The following is a 22,751-nucleotide window of genomic DNA, read 5'->3' as shown; positions in this document are numbered from 1 at the left end:
TTGTTTGAAAGAAAAAAAAAAAAAAAAACTATAAACCGAGGGTTAATTTAAAGCATATACCAATATAGTGTACTGCTGCAAGAATCTTTTTTTTTTTTTTTATAGGCACAGGCTGACAATCCACCCGTAAACTTGAAAAATCTTCTAATTGTGCCTGCACCCAGAAGCATTGAATTCGCCTGGGTGCAGGCACATTCAGCCAATATCCGCCAACAAACACAAAGGGGCCGATTTACTAATCCACAAACGGATCGAAAGCGTCCGAATGCGTTTTTTTCGTAATGATCGGTATTTTGTGATTTTTTTCGTCACCGCCACAACTTTTTCGTAAATTGTCGCGACTTTTTCGTAGCCGTTACGACTTGCGCGCATTGTCGCGACTTTTTTGTAGCCGTTGCGAAAAAATCGTAAAGGTTTGCCTGCCGTTTACTAGCGCTCAATACAAAAAAGTTGCGACAATTCGCGCAAGTCGTAACGTAATGTATTGTTATAACCCTCTACAAAATTTCCTGCAAGAAGCTCATTAGGCCTTATATTAATGCAATTCTCACAATGAATGAGAGCTGGGTTAGATAGGTCTATTTACCATGCTCTTTGAGGCAAGCAGAGCTCAAAGAGCATGGTAAATAGACCTATCTAACCCAGCTCTCATTCATTGTGAGAATTGCATTAATATAAGGCCTAATGAGCTTCTTGCAGGAAATTGTGTAGAGGGTTATAACAATACATTTCCATGCAGTTTTTCCTCTTTACATGACAGGAGTGAAAGCACTCCTGCTAGAGGTCCTTATTCCAGTTGTTCTCCATTCTTTACTGGTTTCATTTCTGTTTTTAACTTACTTCAGTGGTTGCTGTGTATACTTTTGTAATGCCATGTATTTACATTTTTAAGTTAGCAGATGACATAAATTTGAATTTTTGTTCAGACCATAAAACTGTTCAAAAATATTCAGAAATATGTCCAAATGATTAAAAAGAAATTACCATTTCAGTGGGCCAGGGTGCACAAGATATAGCTTAAATACGTGACAATACTGCCCACAGAGATGAACAGCATTAAGGTATTGGTACCAAGACCTGAATTCAAGATCATTAAATCTTTATATTTTACAGGGGTAACCCTTAACTTTGATGAGCAGGGTATGCCGATCTATAACTACTGTTTGCTAAAACAAGATTAAAGAGATTGTACCATACCATAAGATAAAAAGATTATTTTAAGTTATACAAAAAAATTACAGGTTACTAGTATTACATTGTTTACAGATAAATTTACTAAGCTATTATTACAAAAAAGGTGAAATGCCAATAAAACTGGAGCAAGAGTTTACATTTTTATTTTTGGGTCCATTTTCTTAAAGGACAATGAAAGGTTAATATAAATTAAAAGTAAGTCTAAAGGCATTCTTTTTAAGTACTTACTGCATATCTAAATTCCCAGATCCCTGCTTGCTTCTCTGAGATATGGTGCTGGCAGCCTACAGCAGTGTGAAGACTACAGTGACATCACTGAAATCTCTCTCCCCTTCCTGTAGGTGCCAGCGGCAGCCTTCCTATTCTCTGAGCATGTGTGTAACTTGATCCTGTCTCCTGTTCTGAGCTACACATGCCCACCAGCCAATCAGAAGCTGATCTGGCAGAGGGGAGGGAATGAAACACATGTGCAGTATGAAGCAAGTTGGGAAAGGAAGGGAAAATACATTTTTAGAGATGGCTGCCTATTCTATGAAATGTGAAGTAAGTGTGACTGAGTAAATATTTGATTAGGTGAGCCAAAAGTGTGGCGTTTTTACTAAACAATAGGAGAACTATTGGGCAGTATGCTTTTTAAATTTTGACTTGCATTCTCCTTTAAATATAAGGTAAAAAAATGGGGCAAAATTATTAAATAAAACATACTCGAACTTTGAAGTTCAGCTTTTCTCACTTGACTCCCATTTTTGTTTCAACACTGCTTGCTACATGGTTCTGCCATAGTACAGCCCAAAAGGTGATTCTTTCCTTCGAAACTAGGACAAGAGATTATTTTAGAAGCTTTAGTGTTTTGCCTTTCATGGATTAAATGCAAGCAAGATAGGCAGGTATTGTATGTCAGGGCAGGAAACAAATATCCATTGTATGGTTATTTGTGAATTTCATATATATTTATATCAGTATGTATCAACAGTGCCAAACCCCCCCTTACTATACTTTACACTCTTGTTTATATTTCCTTCGAATATGTAAATATTAAGAGGTGAATGTATGATTGCTTTCCCCTTGTTTTGTTCCCTTTTGCTGATCTCAGACTCTCAGAACATCTCTGACATCTTGTAATGACATAAGCCTCTATGGATGATGGCAGATGGTATGTTTTGTCACCTGCACTAGAGGAGAGACATCAGAACATACCACTAAATGGAAGTCAGTGCGTAACTCCCCCTGCTAAAACTTCTGAATCACATAATCACCAGAACAATGCAAGCAACTGGCTATTTACAACAAGAGTAGAGTAGTAGTAGAGGAAGCCTAGAAACCTGGATGCTGATCTGCCCTTGACAGCAGCATAATATTAAAAAGGTTGTTATTGATTCAATTTTGTATAAATGCTGTTGGTAATTACATGCAGAAAAACACAAACCTTGGTAAACATGCTATTGCATGAAGCTGATTCCCATCAACTATTCTATTGTTAGATATGTCCAATATAGTCAGGTTCTGGAGATTGTCAACTGGTCTACAAAAGGAAGAAAAACTGGGGTTAGGTGAAGACATGATTGTGTTAAAATGCTGCTGATTTCATGATATAATTTTATATTACGCAATGTGTAAAAGTATATACCAGGCATATTAGTGGATGCAAGAGTCATAAGATTGTGATCTTTCCACTAAAATCATGCTGTGGGTCCTTAATTTGCAGCATGTAGAACCTTTGGCTCCTCGTACTTTAAGTTCTCTAGTCCTTACCCACACAGCCTCACCAGAAACCTCATGGATTATTAATATAAGACATAAGGGGTTGTTTATTTTAATGCAGATAGTGAGCAAAATACAAACTTCACACTGCTTTGCTCTGTCCCTAGGCTGCTACTTGATGATCTATCTCAGAGTACAGAAGTAGTACACCTTTTCACGTGTTCATGTAAGCCACTTTTAAAATTTCTGTTGGTGTAAATTATTTGCACAGATTCCCCTACACAAACGGTTCCTTTAAACATAAACTAGGTAACATTTTAAAAATTGTCCATTAAATCAGTGTATCTATTTTATTTATTAGAAAAAAAACTCAACTTTATGTAAAAATAATGAAATATTCAGATAATTTTTGTTAAAAATTGTGAGTACTGATTTTTTTGTTGCTACAGCAGCCTATGATTATGTTCCTTGTCAACAAAATGTGCCAGATGATTTTTTAATGTTTATTATGGAATAAAGAATTTTGTCTCCCAGCTTTGGCACTTGGACCGCTACAAGATTTTGGTGAATTACTGCTTATTCTACATTGTCTCTGCCTGCGTAAGATAAAGGACTATAATATTCTCCTTTGTTAATGCAGGACTGGGGTATTTGGCACCCAACTCACAAGCCATATGGGATATGTATATACTTCACTGAAGACAGTCAGCAACAATGACTTCTAAAGACTTACCGTTCTAACACACTGATGTCATTTGAAACCAAACGCAGTTCTTCGAGGGCTGGCCACATGGATGCACACTGCAAGATCTTAAACAAAAGCATAACATTTTTCTCCCACTATCAACTATCAGAATCCTAAAACAGAGAAATAAACTAAGAAAAAGTAAGTAAGAAAAGAGCTCTGCTCTGTGTTTTGTAACTGGACTTCTGAAAATAAACCTAATAATAGGTTTGATAGTTTAAAGATGTATTGTGGTAAAAAAACATGGAGATTACACTCAAAATTGCACTTTGATCATGGATTTATCCATAGTAACTAGAGTTAAAAATAACTTGCAAACATACCTCATTCCATTTCAGTCCCATTCGGTTAAGAGAAAGGACCTTCAGACTACAAAATGCGCCAGCCAGTGAAGAAGGATTTGATGGAAGGTACAGTTTGTTTTCACTGCATTAAGGAAAAAGGCGTTAACAGCTTACATTTAAAACAAACATAAATTGTTCAATTGCAAACACTATGGGACAGATTTATGACTGCTCGAACCAAAAGGTTAAAGAAATCATAAATCTGCCCCTATGTATTACTTAATATAAAGTGTATTACAACTATGGGATAATAGCTCCTGTAATTATTTATGTGAAAAACAATATAACAGCTGAGGCAGAGTATAAGTCATAATTATAAATATATTTCTATAATTTATATTTTTAAATATTTATTTTTAAAGAAAAAGTAAAAAAATGAAGAGAAGTTAGTTGATTACTGGTAATTATAGTGCACCCAGACATAACATCACAGAAGTGATCATATATCTAAATTTATGTATATAACGCTATTAGGAATATTAAGATCTGTACATTTATACAATACACAGAGACGACAAACGTAATAACTAAATATGCAGAGCTTAAGGGTTTGATTTATCAAAAATGTAAATGTAAAAATTAGCCAGCTAAAAGCTTGCGTGTTCATGTAGAAGTCAATGGGAGTTATCCTAGGAAAAGTAAAGCCATATTTTTCAAATACAGACATCAAAAAGTGGGTAATAACCATAACCATAACAATGGTTTGGGCACTGGCCTAGGTCTAAGACTGGACCAGATAATTTTATAAGATTTGAGCTTTTTTTTCCAAGAGGTTGAGAGAGTATTTTTTATTGAGACATAAAGGGTTAGAAAGTAAGGAGCAACAACATAGAAGGGTTTAGGTAGAGAGATGGCAGTCAGCAGCTTTGAGACATGCATTTGTAACAAAATTCTGCATTTCGACAATTTTTTTTTTTCCGCAAAACTGTTCAGCCTTGCACTGAAGACTAGGGCCAAGCTCCAATTTTCAGTCAGTGGAAAGTGACCCACGTAAAACCTTAGTAAATAGAATAAAAGTAGCAGTAAGCAAAGTACTATGCCTACATATACATACCTGAGATCAAGACACATTAGTTTTTCAAGCTGAAAAGTAATATTTGCTACACTTTCCCAGGATGAAAATAGATTTTTTGATAAGTCTGCTGTTATGATATCTGCATATTTATGTTAAGTAACAAAACTGGTGCAAAAAAAAAAACAAATATGTAAAATGACATATATATTTGCTAAAACAAAGAATTTTTAAATCGGCTATATACTGCTACAGCGACTGAATAAATGGGTAGCTCATCTTTAGGTAAACATTTGGGAGGTTTTTTCCAACATTCGTAATTTTTTTTTTCATGATTTATTAAAGGACAAGGAAAGTCAAAATCTATTAAGCACACTATTAAATAGTACTACTATTGCTGTGTAAAAACGCTATATTTCTAGCTTGCCTAATGAAAGATTTATAGAGATACACCTGCTACATTCTACATGCTTGTTTCAGTGAACGGAGCCGCCATCTTTAACAAGGGATGCCCACTCCCTTTCCCTCACTGTCTCTACTGCGCATGCGCCCCCAACATCCTCCCTGCGGCCCCCCGCGTCCTTCTGTGTCTCCCCCCAGCAGCTGCATCCTTATTATCCACTTATGTGAATCTAACTCCTCAGCACCCCCAACTCGTGTCATTCACCACCCGCTCCGGTCCGCTCCTTTTGTCAACATCCCACGCTCCCCACTTGCCTCTCCCCCCACCAGCACCTATCTGCCAGCTGTCTTGTCTTGTTCTGTGCTTGTTCTGCTGCTGCTTAGACTGTTTATAAGGGCGGTGGTCACCATGGCAACAGGACATTGGGGGGAGCGCTCCTGCTGGTGCGCATGTGCCGCCTACAGTCCTGGTCCCATGGTCATTGCAGGAGTGAGGCATTATGGGAATCTTCTCTACCCAGCTCAACGTTTTTTCTTCTTGTTTGGCTTCAGATCTTCGGAACGGGAGAAATATGGGATGACTTAAGGGCACTATTGAGACAACTGAAGGTATGCCTGCATTTTGAGATTAACTCTTTACTAGCTTTCCCTTTTCCTTTAAGCATAAAAACCACTAATACAAAACAAAACGGGAGCTGTCCTAGTCAAACTGTAACAATCTTTAATATTATTCATTATTTAACCTGTTCTATTAAGCTGCACAAATTGTGAACAATAATTAAATATATATGCATTATTATAAAAAGGATACTTGGACATGAATGGCAAATTTGTCCTTTCTCTCCTGCATTGCTGACAGCATATTCCCTTAGTGAAACATCTCTTAATTTGTTCAGCTTGCTAAAAATTTTTTAAAAAAGTGAAACAATTAAAACTAAATTACATTTTGCTCAATATTATGGATAAAACACAAAGACTGGTGGGTATAAACAGTGGGTATAAATTGCTAAATTAGAAATGAAGGAATTATAATCCTGTATTTTATAGTGCTGACATATTCCATAATCAAATCTATAATATGTGTTTATACATATATATATACACATATGGGGTTAAATGTCATTCAGCCCCATCCCTCCCCTTACCCCGTCACTTCAGCATGGAGCAAAAGGGCTGAATGACTAAGAGGGAAAATGGTCCTTATGGGTCAGAAGCAGATGATCATTGTTTCCGATCAATCTATGGAATCATGACAAATTTCTGCGTCAAAAAAAAATTATTTGGCAGTTCACACAGTGTTTATGTACTTTTTAAAAAAGTGAACTGAATGAGTATTTTCCCTTTCACTAACATTGATAGATTTTTCACTTACCTAAAAGACATCAACCTTATTATATACCGTAACTAATCTAATGTCAGAACTTCATACTCTCCTCCCATGAATCTGACCTTCATTGCCCTATTTCCTTTTCCATTAAGGATTACAATTAGGCTCAAATGTTTAAATTCCAAATGCATAACCTAACATTTAAGGGGGCATTTACTAAACCACAACTTTTTCAGGTAAAGCTTTTTGTTGCAGAAAACCTGAATTTGTCACAAGAAAACTTTTTTGAGATTTATTATTATTTATTGCAACCTGTCAAGATGATGTAAAAGTCTATGGCAGATGTCCCTTTTACAATTGGAATACCTTTCTTTGCTTTGTATTTTTTGGGTGTTTTGACACTGACTTTTGTGCAAAAAGTTGCAGGTTATGATGTGACAAGTCAAACAAGTCGCTGTTTTTGCGACTTTTTCCCATTCATGCTTTTTTAGTTTTTATTTGGTTTTTGGTCAGGTTCTGCAAAGATGATATAGCTTTGATTCATTTGTCTGATGCATAGTTTTAAGTAATTTCTTTCAGCGCCCTCTGGCCAGTCTTAAATGAACAGCCCCAAGTAAAGCCCCACAGTAAAATTTCAAAATAAAATATACAAAAATCTGTTTGAACTTTTGCAAAATTGAATTTAAATGCAAGATTCTGCTGGAAAAGTTCCATTAACTGATGCATTTGGAACAAAAACATGTTTTCCCATGACAGTATTCTTTTTAAGGAAGTACCTTTTAAAAAAAATCGGGGATACGCTAAACTGTAGAGCTACAAAACCAAAAGTTAAATAGTGTCTGCTTAAATAGAGTGAAAGTTCGTATTTCAGAATAAAATGTATCCAGTTCTGTCATAGGGGCCAATTCACTAAAGGTCGATAAAACAAGTGCTATTTATAGCATGCGTTAAAAATGTTATCACTTCTTATTTTTTGCAAGTTAATGATCGATTCACTAAAAGGACACTTGTCTGAATAAGAAGCAATGTTTCTTAGCATTATTTTTCTGGCGATGAGTGATTTTAAGCAATATTTTAACGCATGTGTGATAATTTCCGCCGCGTGCAATATTTTTCGACGCACTTGATATTTGCGCATGCTATTACGCACGTGGCAGTTACTTTCTGAAAACTACTTTTCTGAAAATTACCATTTCCCTGAAAACACAAGCATGCATCACTCTAGGAAGATCACATACAAATCCGACTGCAAACTCCATCTTGTCACCACAGACAACCACCAGCTGCAATTTTGTTTAGTAACACCTACTCCTGGGAGGCGTTAAGTTTCACAGTAATTATCCCCACATTTTATGCGTTTAACGCTTCATATGTGTTTGTGAATCATGTGTTAGTATTATTTCTATGTGATAATTACTGCAATGCAATAAAAATAACGCATTGCGATAAATCGCTTTTTAACACATGTGATATGAGTGATAACGCATGCGAAATAACGTTGATGAATCAGTACTTATTTATCGCATGCTTTTTAACGCAAAAAAGTAGGTGATAAGCGTTATCGGCCTTTAGTGAATAGTGTCTTAATGAATTCCCACAAATAAGAACACCGTGTCATGATACTGACATGAAAAAAAACAACTCTTCATAATATTAATGTACATCAAAAGTTATCTACAGGTCATGTTAATGATATTTTACTGATATTTCTGATTTGCAAGTAACTGAAGCTCCTAACCTGACTGCTTTGCCAACCTGACTGTTCCTTCTCAATCTGTCAGTTATAACTTTTAATGCTAATGAACTACTGCTCCACAAATATGGCAGCCCTGTCATAGAGGAACATGGGGGATCAGATAAGTCATGTAAAAGCATCAGGCAGTAGATTTAAAGCAAAATTGTGAAAAAGCTTGTGAAAAGACAATGTTATGATAGATGAAAAAAAAAAAATCATTTCTGGTGTCAGTATCTCTTTAAGACAAAGAAAGCTTGTAGACAACATGACTGTGTATCGCACCTTCCAACCAGGTGATATTACCACAGTAAAATACAACTCTAGTAAAGAATAATTTATTTAGAAACTGGCCCTGTTTTAAACAAGATAAAACACAAATAATACATGCCTTTGCTCCTCTTGAATAGATTCGAAACCTACAAGTTCAACTGTCTTCTTTCCAATAACCAATTCTTCATTCTGTTCAGTTTTTAATCCATATCGTTTTCTAAGTGCAGTTAAGAAATCCACTCCAAAATTAGCTTTCTTTAGCCGAATAAAAGATCCTCCTGTAGGATGGCTGAAAAATTGTTAAAGCAGCATTTCACACAAACTGAGATTTGATATCTCATACGTAACATATTTTTAAACTGACAAACAGAGGTGATAGGGCTATAATAAATGTCAGTGCTTTTCTTTTGAGCTTTGACTAGCCATTTTATTTCACGAAGAGGGAGAATGATGTAATGTACAACATACTGCTTATTGACTAGAGAAGGAGGCATTACAATTCTCAATAAGAAACAAGCACAGGGCTCACTGTCATAGTCATTCAGCAGCAACTGGTCATAATCATATAAAAACTTGGTGGAATTAGTATTTTGTAATATCAAAGCTGCAACACTGACTCAGAGAGCCATATTAAAGTTTGTCAGATACAAAACAACTGTTCTTTTGTTAAGATTTTGTTAGTAGCCTTAACCATTTCAGTGCTGGCAGATCTATTTGTGAGTGGAATAGATAGAAATATGCTATCCAAATAAAACAGAATAGAATCCAGAAATTGTTATGCTGATATTCAAGGAATGGTTCTACACAATACACACTTTCCTCACATTAGAGCAGATGGAAACTTTAAGGCAAATGTAAAATCCATAGCAAAACAGAATCTGCAGCAGTAAACAACAAGAAAACAAATTAAATATTTGTACTAAAAAGGACTTTCTATCTCAACACAAGTTTTTGTTTTGCACTTTGAGGAAAAATACAGCAGAAACAGAAGCCAACCATCACACACATTTTCTAAAAAGATAACAAGCAAAGCAAAAAAGGATAAAAAAGAGGTGGTAGGAAGAAGAACAAGAAAGCGTGGAAGTAGTACTATAGCACATACATCCCAAAAACTTCAGGATCCTAAATATTATACAGTACCGATTTCCCTTGTATAGACCTTTATTGCCTATACATCAGTTTAACAATACATACTGTATCAAATCAAGGACTAAACACAACTTTTCACAATCAAACAGAAGCACCTGTTTTACTCAAATAAGCTTGATTTAAACATAATTAAACAGGTCCTATGTGCTAAAGAGATATCTTCAGAACTGCCATGCACCAAGAATTTTAAGATATGGCTACCATAATAGCTGAGGAGATTACCTCTTTCATGAGCAACAAAGCCCCCAAAAATACCTTTACAACACCATATTAGCTATGAAGCAAACTGCCCTAGTTCTATGCAGCTTTGAGCTCATACTGGAAATTCTTTTCACCACAGCATGTGCAACATATATATTGATTACACTGGTTTCCTATACACTTTAATATATTACAGGGTACATAAATACCCATACGCTGCTTGTTAACTAGCAAACTAAATGTTTAACACATGGCTAAATAGAAAATACATTAAAGCTAATAAGTAATCAACACATCAGGAAAGTGGATTGTAAAGATGTTTTAAAAGGACAAGGGACACATAAAAGAACAGCTTGGAGAAAAGCAATTGCATGCATGCATGCCTACAATACTCATTCTGTATGAGTCCCTTAAAGGAGAACTAAAGCAATAGGCTAGAAATGTTGTACATTATTTTTGGGCTTCGGTACCAGCCCTAAGCAACCACAGCCCTTTAGCAGGGAAGATCTGTGCCTTCATAGATGCCCCAAGTAGCTCCCGTCTTCTTATCTGCTGATTCACTGCAAATGCTTTGTGCTGCTGTCAGTTACTGAGCTTAGGGACTAATGCACAATATATTGCATATACACAATATAAATGTCACAATATAAGGCTGATTAGTAATAATCAGTAATATTAAGATTCACGCTACACGGCAGATCTGAAACCAGTGCAATTAGCTTCATAATTTAATAATCAGCCCTGTAACATTATATTATATTACAGGCCAACCTCATTTCTGCTTGATAATTTGAGAGAACTCACAGACACATTGGCAGGCTTCACCTGGCCTGCGGACGACAAACTTTTCCATTTATTTTACACAGCTTTTTACATTGTTTTTCGGTGAATATCAATTCACACAGCATAATAAATAGGCCAACATGGATAAATCATAAACGTAGAAAAAGGCAGGCACTCCGGTATTGTAAGTGAAGAATAGCGCTTGTTCACGAGAGGTTGAAGTAAAATCACAAAACTTTTATTAAGTTAACACATGATACAGAGAGCCATGTGTTAGCTTAATAAAAGTTTTGTGATTTTACTTCAACCTGTCGTGAACAAGCGCTATTCCTCACTTACAATACCGGAGTGCCTGCCTTTTTCTACGTTTATGATTTATCCATGTTGGCTCCCTCTAGCTGAAGGTCTGGGGCATGAGCACCTGGGCCCATCTATACTACGGGTGAGATTTTTGTGACTTCTATGAGCATGTGTTTTTCTTTTCAGTGGTTTTGATATAATAAATAGGCCCCTTACTCCTGGATTACTGCTGCTATAGAGATGCTGAAATGTTAGGCTGGTGCAGTAAGTTCAGTATATAAAATGTGGCATTTTTTGCCATATTCATTTTTTAGGGTTTAGTTCTCCTTTAACTAGTCTTTAGACATTATCTGCAGAGATTATCGAGTGATCTAATATTCAACTTATTGTAAGTAAAACAGCACTGCATTTTAGCTAAAATCTATTATCTCCTGCACCCCAGCCCATATTTCCCTTCATTCCCTAAAATTAGAGGACCGAGTGCACAAAAAATTAGCACCTGACTTTGCGGACAGTGAAATGTTACAAACAATTATCCAATCACGAAAAGCACTCCAAATTCCATCCTCTCAAAACCAACTCCACTCACAGAACTGCCTTTTTCTCTTTCTTTGTTCCTACATAGCTCCCTCATGCTGAAGGTCTGGGGCATGAGCACCCGGACCCCCAATATCTATGGGGAAGAATCTCTACTCTCTTCACTTAGCCCTGTATATATCTATATTTGATATTTTGTAACAATTTGACTAGCCAACAATCTGACACACACAAGTTGTCACACACAGAAACATGTATTGGTTACAAACAAAAAAAATTAAAATTTTAACAAAAATGCATACCATACCAAAGACCAATGTGAATCACAGTGCTAATTGTTTGTAACCAATAAATGTTTTTGTGTGTGACAAATTGTGTGTGTCAGATTGTTGCCTAGTTTATGTGAAACACACACAATAGGTGGCTTTTTCCTATCTTTGAATTCATAAAATGTTACAAACAGTTTAGTGGCTTACCTGCATGTAAAATATTTAGTTCCCTCATGAGTCCCACTATGCTTCCCTCTCAAAGGATTATCCCATTCTACTCCAAGCCAAAGCCCTAAAAAACACACCAAAATGAAAAATATTATTTACAGCAGAAACCATACATTTTCCTATTTTCTCAGAAGGCAACTGGGCAGCAACAATACCTTCAAGTAAGGAATAAATATCTAAACATATTAAAGGGTAATATACCATATTTCTTACAGATGTTTTATTCCTTTTTACAGAAGGAAGAACAAGTAATGGATAACATGACAGTAAATGAAATTGAATAGCAAAATTTCAAGCCTACCTTGAACTCACAGCAAATGCTTTCATGACTCTCGGGAGAAAATTACCTCCTTAGCTCATAGTGACACTATTCATTAAACTTAAAAACCTGTTTTTCAATACCAAAAAGAATGCTGGGTCAGACTTGAATTATAACTGGCTTTGATAAAAAGGGTACAACCTACCGTTGTACACACATCAAATATATACACCGATGTAAGCACTGGTATCTGTCATTTTAAATTCAAGCTTAAATAAGATCATAAGGCTTAAATCATCATGGACCAAGACAAATTGCCTATTTGTCTTGAACTGGTCGATACTTCCACATTTTTAAGAAACATTCAAATTTCCACCTAAAAAAATGAGGAAATACTGACCTTAAGGGCTCTTAAACATAGGCATTTCACCCTACAGTGGATTTCTCCACAGCTGTTCTTTCCTATGGGCCGGACTCATTTAGAAGCATGTGCCAAACGCAGGTGAAACACATCGGGGCAGATTTACTAATGCACGAACGCTTGGCGCTTTCATTCGAACGCTTTGAGCGTATTTTCACCGACTTTTTCCTACGCTTGCACGAAAAAATCGGAAAGGTTTTCACACTGTTTACAATCGTTCAAAAATGGTACAAAAAAATTGCGACTTTCGGATCGCCAATACGATATTATTGTGACTAATACAATTTTTTCATAAGCATTTTCGTGATATTTGCGATCTTCAGAAATTCTTGTATCCAATCCGAATTTTTCCCATTCCGGATTCAAACTTGTGTTTTGATAAATCTGCCCCATAAAGTTGCATTGTGTTTGGCGCTTGCATGCATCTGAAACACAGTTTGAAATGTAAGAGCCCACTGGTGCTTTAGTGTAAGCAAACTAGCACTAAAGGGATTTATTGTTAGCAGTATCAGCCCCTTCGAGTGTTAGGCAACATTATGAATTAAAATTTTGCTAAAAAGATTCTGGCAAATACAAAACAGTACCAGTTCAATGTGGACAATAAAAAAAACATTATATAGGGAATAAAATTAGCTAGTTACCTACTATTAGCTCAGTAAAATGTCACAAATTATTTCAATCTTTTTTGGTCCTACCTTTTCACAAATCTAGTTATAGTATACTAAATATATTTAGTGAGGAGCTCCATAAGCCTGGCACATGCTTTCTTAATTCTAGGCATGAAAAAAATTTTGCTGTAGTAACTTCAGATGATACACTAATCCATAATAACAAATCAGACCTTTATTTTCAAAATGTACAATAAAGCAGACTAGTAAAAAATAACTCCTGATTGATTCTTATGAAAACCATATTTTGCCATGTAACAAACACCACAATGACAAAACTCTTAAAAGAAATCAATTCAACCTGGTGTAGGTGGTACATTTCCAGTGTAATGAACTGTTGCATATTCTCCATCACATATGATGCGTCTGCCATTGGCATCACTTGGGACATTATTATTCATTGTGTTTAAGGCACTAGAAAAATATAATAAATAGAATACAACTGAGTGCTGAATTACAAAACAAGCTGAAAAGTATAATAAAAGATAAGCACATGTAAATTTAAAAGAAGCAATGTGGGTCTGTTCTGTCAAATAAGGACACTTAAGGGGGAGTAAAATTGTAGATACTTTATTAGAATTCCATTAAAGCAGTTATTTTGCTATATACATTCATTATTTTTATTTCTATCATTTAGAACAGTGCTGTCCAACTGGGGGCCCTCGAACCCCTCTGTGTGGCCCCCCACCTGTCTGGCTGCTTTGATGGTTTAACTTTGTGTTAGCTTTAAATGGTATCAGTACTGAGATTAACTGGCCCCCTGTCGGGTTCTCACCTCAGATTCAGGCTGTAATCCCTCTGTATTGTTTAAAAATGTAATCCCCTGTGTTGTTCACACCTTTTAATCTCTGCATTGTTCACCCCCTGCAGTGTTCACACCTCAGGCTCAGGCTGTAATCACCCACATTGTTCACCTCTTCACACCTCAGACTATACTGCCTGGACTATGCTGCCTGTGTATAGGCAGCATAGGGTAGGCAGAGTATGGCACATAGGCAGCATAGGGCAGGGAGGGTATGGCACCCACAGGCAGCATAGGACAGGCAGAGTATGGCACACACAGGCAGCATAGGACAGGCAGAGTGCTGCCTGTGTGTGCCATACTCTGCCTGCCTTATGCTGCCTGTGGGAGGTGAACCTGGCAGGGGTTTTTTCTGGGAGTTTGTTAGCAGTTGGAAATAGCCATTAAATGGTCCCTAAGGTGTGTAATTATATGCTGGGGGTTGCTGTGCTATCCACAGGGGAGGAGGAGGCATATGGATTTAAGGGTGTGTCTTAATATGACATAATTTCTTTAACCTATGAATGATGGTTGATATCCCTGCAGCGACCATTGTGATAAAATGGGTTTGGTTTGAAGTGGGTGTGGTGTAAAATGGGGGAGTGGCCAAAACTGGCTTCCATTAGCGGCCCTCCACCATGTATGCGAGAGAAATTCCGGCCCACGGCACCGCAGAAGTTGGACAGCACTGATTTAGAAGATATAGCATCTGACTCCTTAGGACACATGGGAAAGACCCATTCTCCAGTCCTTTGAAAATCAGTGTATTGGCAGCCATGCTTTCTACTAACTGCAGCAAAGGCCCATCAGAAATCTTTTTTAATTTGCAGGTTCAAGTAGATCTAACACGAAAGCCATTACAAGCATTTCTAGTGAACTGGAGCTCTATGCACATAGAGCAGGTCATTGTTCTCACAGTCACTTTTATACCCAACTGGTTGATCAGTCACTACTATGATGTTCATGCCATGATGGAGGTAGAACTGAACAAGTTTAGCGATGGGCAGATTGAGGACTGCAAAGTATGAACAAGCATTGTATCCAAGGCTATTGTGATACTAAAGTCTACAGTTAGTACTGATGTTAATATATATAGTTTATGTATGCGAGTGTATAGACAGGTCAGTATAGGTTTGCGTGTGCTGGGTTTACTTGAAAGGGCTGAACTTGATGGTCTTTTTTCAACCCTAAATATCAGAAAGTGGGGCAACAGAGCAATTATTTACCATGGGGGGGGGACATACAGCATCCTTATGTCCTGTATAAACAAGATTGTTTTGTTTTTTTACTTGTATTTAGCAGGCTTAATATAATATATATTCTACCTGGTGTAGAAGGTACGAAATCTCTGGCAGGATTTGGGTTACTGCTTTTATTGACAGGAAAAAGATAGAGTTAGGACAGCCTGTCATTTTAATTTTTTTTTAATCTTTTTCTTGGAAACTTGATTGGCAACCATAGACATGTCCACCCTGAAAATGACTGATGTAGCATTTTCAGCAAGAACCTGTCAGACCTATGGGTTTTGGCTTAAGCTACATATCATTACCATAGATCCTCTCTGAGCCCTGTCTGTGTCACAAAACAATCAGTGCTTGTGGCTTTTTGGCCTTTCTATTTGAGAAAGATAAACTATAGTCAAGTGCACCAGCTGCTGGCTGCCCACCACCCAGAGGTAAGTGACTGGCATGGGTACCGATACCTGCTCAGTGTAACAAACTAGTGAAATTAAAGTAGTACGGATTGCTGCCAGCCCAGTGTTTGGGGGAAATCTTTAGTAAAGTATTATTAAAAACAACTTTTTACGTCATGTTCATTCTATTCTTTAATGGCAAATATCGCAATAGGAAAACCATTGTGAGTAACGCTTTATCATAACGCGCAGATCATAGCACCAACCTCTAGATTCTAAGCGCACACGTTTCTGAAAAAAACTCTGTAATGATGTTTGAATCAGGTAGGTCTGCTGGCAGCTTTGAGGGTCAATTCCAGATCTCCATAGAAACACTACATCAGCCCCATACCGCCCAACAGTCCTGCAACACAGCCCGCAGTGCAGATAACTACTAGCTTCCTGACTCCTGTCCGACAGCTAACTCTGACGTCACACGTATCATCTCGCGAGATCGTGACGTTACACAACACATAACAGTAGCTTCTATATGGAGAAAAAGGACGTAGTCAATTTGTGGTTTGTCTTCCAGTATCCTCTCCCACTATTTTACCAAGACCACACCAAGTAATTGATTAATTGATTGTTTTCTCTGCTAACACTTGTGACACTTTTCTCTTGGAGGGTGCAGGCAATAGCCCAAGGGCTGCCGCTGTAGTTTCTGCTCCCAATAGTTTATCAAAAGGCATTTTTTTTTTTCTGCTTCCAATTTCTACCAATAGTTCATCTCATGAGCCTCTTCTTTCGTTATATGACCCAAAGTACAAAATTTGTTGTCTCTCCTCAGATTTTCAATTTTTGCCATGGGAAAAAAGAAATTCTTGTATGCCAGAAATATTTGAACCATTAGAGCCTGTTGTCCCACTTTGCCCAAAAAGTAAAGAGGTTTTGTGCAAAATAGGGACAGGTTAATAGCTTTTTGTGCTCTGAGGGCGATCGTGTCTTTTGTGCAAACAAGGGCTATGTTTTTGACTATATAAATACAATGGCTAATTTAAGTTAATGGGTGAAATTGACCAAAAGTAATTTTGAGTTTTTAGGGATCCCAGTCTTTTGTGCAAACAACTGCCAGATTCGTCACAATTTAGAAACAAGGGCAAATGTAGAAGACATAAGGAAGGGGGTGTTTATTAAGATTGGAGACAAACATTGCTGGTAATGTTGCCTGTAGCAACCAATCAGCAATAAGATTTGAACAGTCACCTACAAGTTAAAAAACAAAAGCAAAGATCTGATTGGTTGCTATTGGCAACATGACTGGTACTGTTTGTCTGCAGTGTAATAAATATGCCCATTAATTTACCCTGGTCGAAAGTGCTGTAATTACAAACCAGTTACTGGTGGTTCTGGGTCCTCAAAAGGGCATCAGTGATTTGTTCTGGCAGGGGGATTTCCTGTTTCATGGAGAAGTTTAACCACAACAGCCATTACCCATAAACAGACTTTCGGTTATTTTGAGTTTTGGTCCATATTTTTTTGAAAACCACAATCGTGAGTTGTTCGGCCTATTTTACTCTTGAATTAGAGGTTAGAATTAGAGTAATTTTTGTGCAAAAATATATTCTGACCTAGATCCTCTTCACAATGACAGCCCCAGGGCAGCTGAGTGCATTTGGCACCCTTATTTTCCTGCATGGCCACTGTCACTGGTGTCTTATTAATCTGCCTGCCAATAATAACCTTTCCTATCAGCTGACCAGTGTATTTGCTTATTACCTAGCTGACTAACTTAATTTGCTGACAGCTGTTACGCTAGGTTACATACCGTAGTAACAAAACCCCTTGTGTAGTGTTAACTTCTTTTTCCAAAGTTGCGTGAAGTTGCCTGCAGGGGGAAACTTTGTGCAACTTCAGGCTGATAGTGTGGATCCATCAAATAATGTTTTTTTAATAAAAGATACAGAAAAAACTGAATCCATTTTTTTTCTTTGGTGTATACAATTAAAGAGACACAGTTTCAAGACTCAAGACTTATCCAGTAGAGACACAGATGGTTTAGCTCAGTTAATTTAGCGGTATGAAAATAAAGATTTATTCAAAATGTGAACAAAGCACCAGGGCCCGATGGAATACACCCCTGGGTACTTAGAGAGCTTAGCTCAGTTTTAGTCAGGCCTCTTTTTCATATTTTCTCTTGCTTGGTTTCATCTGGTATAATACCTATTAACTGCGGGAAATCTGATGCAATTGCAATATTTAAAAAGAGATTACAGTCTCAGCCTGGCAATTATATGTCCATAAGTTTGACATCTGTGGTGGTCAAGTTATTGCAAGACTTGCTAAGGTATAACATTGAAGATTATGTTCTGGAAAATGCCATTATAAGTAATAAATCAGTATGGCTTTGTGAAGGATAAGATGTCGGTCAAATTGCTTTTCAGGGTGAAGTTAGTTAAAAGTTAGACAATGGGGTTGCAGTAAATGTGATCGGTTTAGACTGATACAGTGCCCCATAAAGGACTGCTTTCTAAACTAAGGTCTTTCTATTGGGTCTACTTTAATTTGTTCATTGATGACTTAGGGATGGGTATTGTAAGTATCAGTATTTGCAGATGACACAAAGCAATACAGCACAATTAATTCCATCCAGTATGTGGTATCCTTGCAGCAGGATCTTGACAAACTGGAAATCTGGGAAGCTAAGATTCAGTGCTGATAAATGTAAGGTTATGTCCCTGGAATGTAAAAATATGCAAGCCACTTAAACCCTTAATGGGACTGCACTAGGCAAACCTATTATGGATTATATCTTGTAGATAATAAACTTGGCTGTAGCAAGCTATGCCAGTTAGCAGCTTCAAGGGCAAATAAGGTTTTCAGCTGTATTAAAAGGGGCATAGATTCTTAAGAGGAGAATGTCATTTAACCCCCTTACTGGAAAAATCTCATCTATCATATGAACTTTTAGTTTTGGTCTCCAATGCAGAGTTGGAGTCCAAAGCAGGTCAACTAAGTTGGTCAAGGGTATGGAAAGTCTCAGTTTTGAAGAAAGACTGGCCAAGTTGGGGTTGTTTACACTATAGAAATGGTGCAGGAGACCATGAATTGATTGGTTGCTATTGGTTACTGCCCCTTGGGAAATTTAGTACCTTTTATTACATAACCCCCACAATAACCTTATTAAATTAGTTAACAAGTGGTAATGAAATAATGTTTGCTCAATTTATTTATAGGTCAGTATACCCCCTCCAAGTGATCAACCATATATCACATCAACATTTATTTCACCTAAAATTTATTATTATTATTATTATTAACATTTATTTATAAAGCGCCAACATATTCCACAGCGCTGTACAATAAGTGGGTTTCATACATTGAACATACAGAGTAACATATAATCAATAACCGATACAAGAGGTGAAGAGAGCCCTGCCCAAAAGAGCTTACAATCTACAAGGAGAAAGGGTTGAGACACAAGGTGTGGGAATGGGCATGACAGAGTTGTGAGAGGTGTGGCACAGGTTATTGCTTTTAGCGGCACACTGAGGTTATTTTAAACAAGATTAGGGTAAGCTTCTCTAAATAAATGCGTTTTTAGAGATCTCTTGAAGGCAGAGAGATTGGGAGAAAGTCTGATAGTTTGTAGGAGCGAATTCCAGTGAAGGGGGGCAGCCCTTGCAAAATCTTTAATGCGAGTGTGTGAGGAGGGAATGAGAGAGGAGTTGAGGAGCAGGTCAGTAGAAGAGCGTAACAAGCGGGTTGGATGGTACCTAGAGATAAGTTCAGAGATGTAGGGTGGGGCAGAGTTATGAACTGCTTTGTATGTGAGAGTCATTAGTTTGAATTTTATCCTGGATGGTAGGGGAAGCCAGTGCAGGGATTGGCAGAGTGGCATGGCAGAGGAGGAGCGGTTGGAGAGGTGTATGAGCCTGGCAGCAGTATTCATTATGGACTGGAGAGGGGACAGTCTTTGGAGGGGAAGGCCAATTAATAGGGAGTTACAGTAGTCCAGGGGAGATATTATAAGAGAGTGAATAAGAATTTTGGCAGCATCTTGGGTGATAAACGATCGTATTTTGGAAATATTTCTTAGGTGAAAGTGACATGATTTGATAAGTGAATGGATATGAGGAGTGAAGGACAGGGCAGAGTCAAGGATAACCCCAAGGCACCAGGCCTGGGAAGATGGGGTGATGGTGGAATTGTTAACCTTTATAGATACCTCGGGAACAATGTGGGCGTTGGATGGGGGAAAGAGAACCAATTCAGTCTTGGAGAGGTTTAGTTTAAGGTAACGTTGGGACATCTAAGTGGAGATAGCGGACAGGCAGGAAGAGACACAAGTTAGAAGCTCTGGGTTAAGATTAGGAGAGGAAAGATAGATCTGAGTATCATCAGCATAGAGGTGGTACTGAAAGCCAAAATAATTGATTAATTTGCCAAGTGAGGAGGTATAGAGAGAAAATAGTAAGGACAGAGCCTTGAGGAACCCCGACAGAAAGAGGCAAGGGAGAAGACGATTCCCCACTGTAAGAGACACTGAAGGATTGATCTGTGAAATAAGATGAAAACCAGGATAAGGCAGTGTCACGAAGGCCAAGAGAGCGGAGAGACTGGAGGAGAAGAGGGTGATCCACAGTGTCAAAAGCAGCAGAGAGATCGAGAGGTATTAGTAGGGAGTAGTGATTTTTGGCTTTAGCCGATAGGTCATATGTTAGTCAGGTTAGAGCAGCTTCGGTGGAGTGTTGTTGTCTAAAACCAGATTGTAGGGGATCCAGGAGGTTGTTGTCAGAGAGGAATAGCGTCAGCCGGTTGTAAACTAGGCGCTTGAGCAGTTTGGAGATGAATGGGAGAAGAGAGATAGGTCGGAGGTTACTAGGATTGGAGGGATCAAGAGAGGGTTTTTTCAGGATTGGAGGGATCAAGGGAGGGGGTTACAAGTGCATGCTTCAGTTGGGAGGGAAAGATTCCAGTAGAGAGCGAGAGATTGAATAGATGAGTTAAGGCTTTGATAAGACGGGTTGGCATTGCGTAAAAGTTTGGTAGGAATGGGATCAAGTGGGCAGGTAGTAAGGTGAGAGGAAGCCAGAAGTTTTGAGACTTCCTCTTCAGTCACTGGGGATAAGGTGCCAAGGAGAGACTGGGTAGCATGTAGGGAGGGAGGTGAATAGTTATGGGGATTAAGTTGTGCAATGTCACTACGGATGGTGTCAGTTTTATTTTTAAAGTGCTCTGCAATGGCTTGAGCAGTGACCGTAACACATAGAGGAGGTGGAGAAGGGGACAGCAGAGAGGTAAAGGTAGAGAAGAGTTGTGCAGGTTTTTTAGAGAGGGAGTTAATGAGTGCAGTGACGTAGGTTTGTTTAGCTTGGCAAGAGGGTGGTATTATAGGAGTGCAGAGCAGATTTGTAGCTGCAGAAATCTGATTCTGATCTTGATTTGCACCAGTGGTGCTCAAGTGTACGTGACTGTTTTTGGAGGGATTTGGTATGAACAGTGTGCCAGGGTTGGAGTGATTTGGGCCTCATGCGTTTTGTCTTGGCAGGAACAAGCTCATTAAGGGCAGTGGCGAGTGTGCGGTAGTAGACAGAGGTAGCCTGATTAGGACCAGAGACAGTTAGGATGTTAGAGTGAAGAGAGTCAAAGGAAGAAGAGAGATGTGACGTGTTTAGGGATTGCAGGTCTCGGTATGTGCATGTTTGGGGGGCAGCAGAGGGAGTTAGCGAGAGTTGAAATGTGAGCAGATTGTTATCAGAGAGGATACAATAGAGATGAGTGATCTATCCATATTGACACTGTGATTCATCCATGTTACTCTAGGTGAATTAAATGTTGTTGTTATCTATGGGTGACCCCCTAGGAAAGGTTATGCTTAATGCATAAGTTAGAAGAACTCCGTAAACTGCATTCCTTTATTAAAAAAAAAACATCCAGGTTCCCTAGGGGCTTGCATAGTACACTAACCCCTATTTTCTGCAAAGAGGAAAAATACTTGCACAATGGAATGTTATATTAAACATGCTCACTAGATCTTATGTTACTCTCTATACAAGGTACAGTATACATATACAGTATGTTCTATGCACTATGTACTATGTGGATGAGGTGTGAGAATGGGACAAAGATAGTGAAACAGAGGCCATTCCAGGTACAGTGTGTGGGGTTAATCAGCAATCAGAAAACACTAGCAATGTGATGAACTCACAACTACCATGAAGATTCATTAAAGGGAGTAATTTTGATCCGCCCAGTTAGAATCCTTTAAAAAGGGAATCATTTATATAGCACTTTTCTCCCACGGGACTCTTTATAGCAAACAAGGCAGCCATTATAGGCTTACTTAGTATGCTAGGACAGGTTAACAGGCTCACAAGGAGTTGCCACAGGGAATGGAACCACAGTCTTTAGCATGAGATCCCACATCAAAGGCTGTTCGCTTAACCTGTAGGCCAACTCCTTGACGCTAGATATGTTCCAGGAATTGGTGATGAAAGAATGTAAACAAGTGTAGATGCATAGAAATAACACGCTAAGAATTTCAAAAAAGCAAAATCAGATGTCCCTGTGATCCCATAATCACAATCAGGGTTGTTATCTGAATTCTTGGAGCCCCGTACAAGTTATTTGTCTGGGGCTACCCATTAACACAAGTGTGTAGTTTGAACATTTTTGCCCATGCCCCTTGTATGCGCTACACAAAAGATCAGATAGCAGTTAGGTTGGTTTTGTTTGGACAAAAAAAAGTTGAACTCAATGGATTCACAAATGGTTCACAAAACATACAGTGATCCCTCAGTTTTAATTCTCATT

The 22,751-nt window shown here is 38.0% G+C and overlaps 1 protein-coding gene across 1 annotated transcript in view; it reads right to left on the bottom strand.

Moving 5' to 3' along the window:
* tbce (tubulin folding cofactor E) overlaps nucleotides 1-16,342 on the bottom strand; it is a 29,081-nt gene extending 12,739 nt beyond the window's left edge. Inside the window, exons 1-9 of the mRNA NM_001016012.2 lie at nucleotides 16,226-16,342; nucleotides 13,847-13,959; nucleotides 12,177-12,261; nucleotides 8,849-9,019; nucleotides 6,210-6,298; nucleotides 5,039-5,138; nucleotides 3,964-4,066; nucleotides 3,629-3,705; nucleotides 2,621-2,716 (exon numbers count right to left, since the gene is read on the bottom strand). Coding sequence (NP_001016012.1) covers nucleotides 2,621-2,716; nucleotides 3,629-3,705; nucleotides 3,964-4,066; nucleotides 5,039-5,138; nucleotides 6,210-6,298; nucleotides 8,849-9,019; nucleotides 12,177-12,261; nucleotides 13,847-13,946 — 821 coding nt within the window. The 5' untranslated portion in view covers nucleotides 13,947-13,959; nucleotides 16,226-16,342. The remainder of the gene's footprint in view (nucleotides 1-2,620; nucleotides 2,717-3,628; nucleotides 3,706-3,963; nucleotides 4,067-5,038; nucleotides 5,139-6,209; nucleotides 6,299-8,848; nucleotides 9,020-12,176; nucleotides 12,262-13,846; nucleotides 13,960-16,225) is intronic.
* Nucleotides 16,343-22,751: the final 6,409 nt, after the last annotated feature.

Source organism: Xenopus tropicalis, chromosome 5 (genome assembly GCF_000004195.4).
Source record: "Xenopus tropicalis strain Nigerian chromosome 5, UCB_Xtro_10.0, whole genome shotgun sequence".
In the NCBI taxonomy this organism is placed as follows: Eukaryota; Metazoa; Chordata; class Amphibia; order Anura; family Pipidae; genus Xenopus; species Xenopus tropicalis.
Note: the sequence above shows the minus strand (reverse complement) of the source record. Positions and strands in the feature narration are given on the sequence as shown.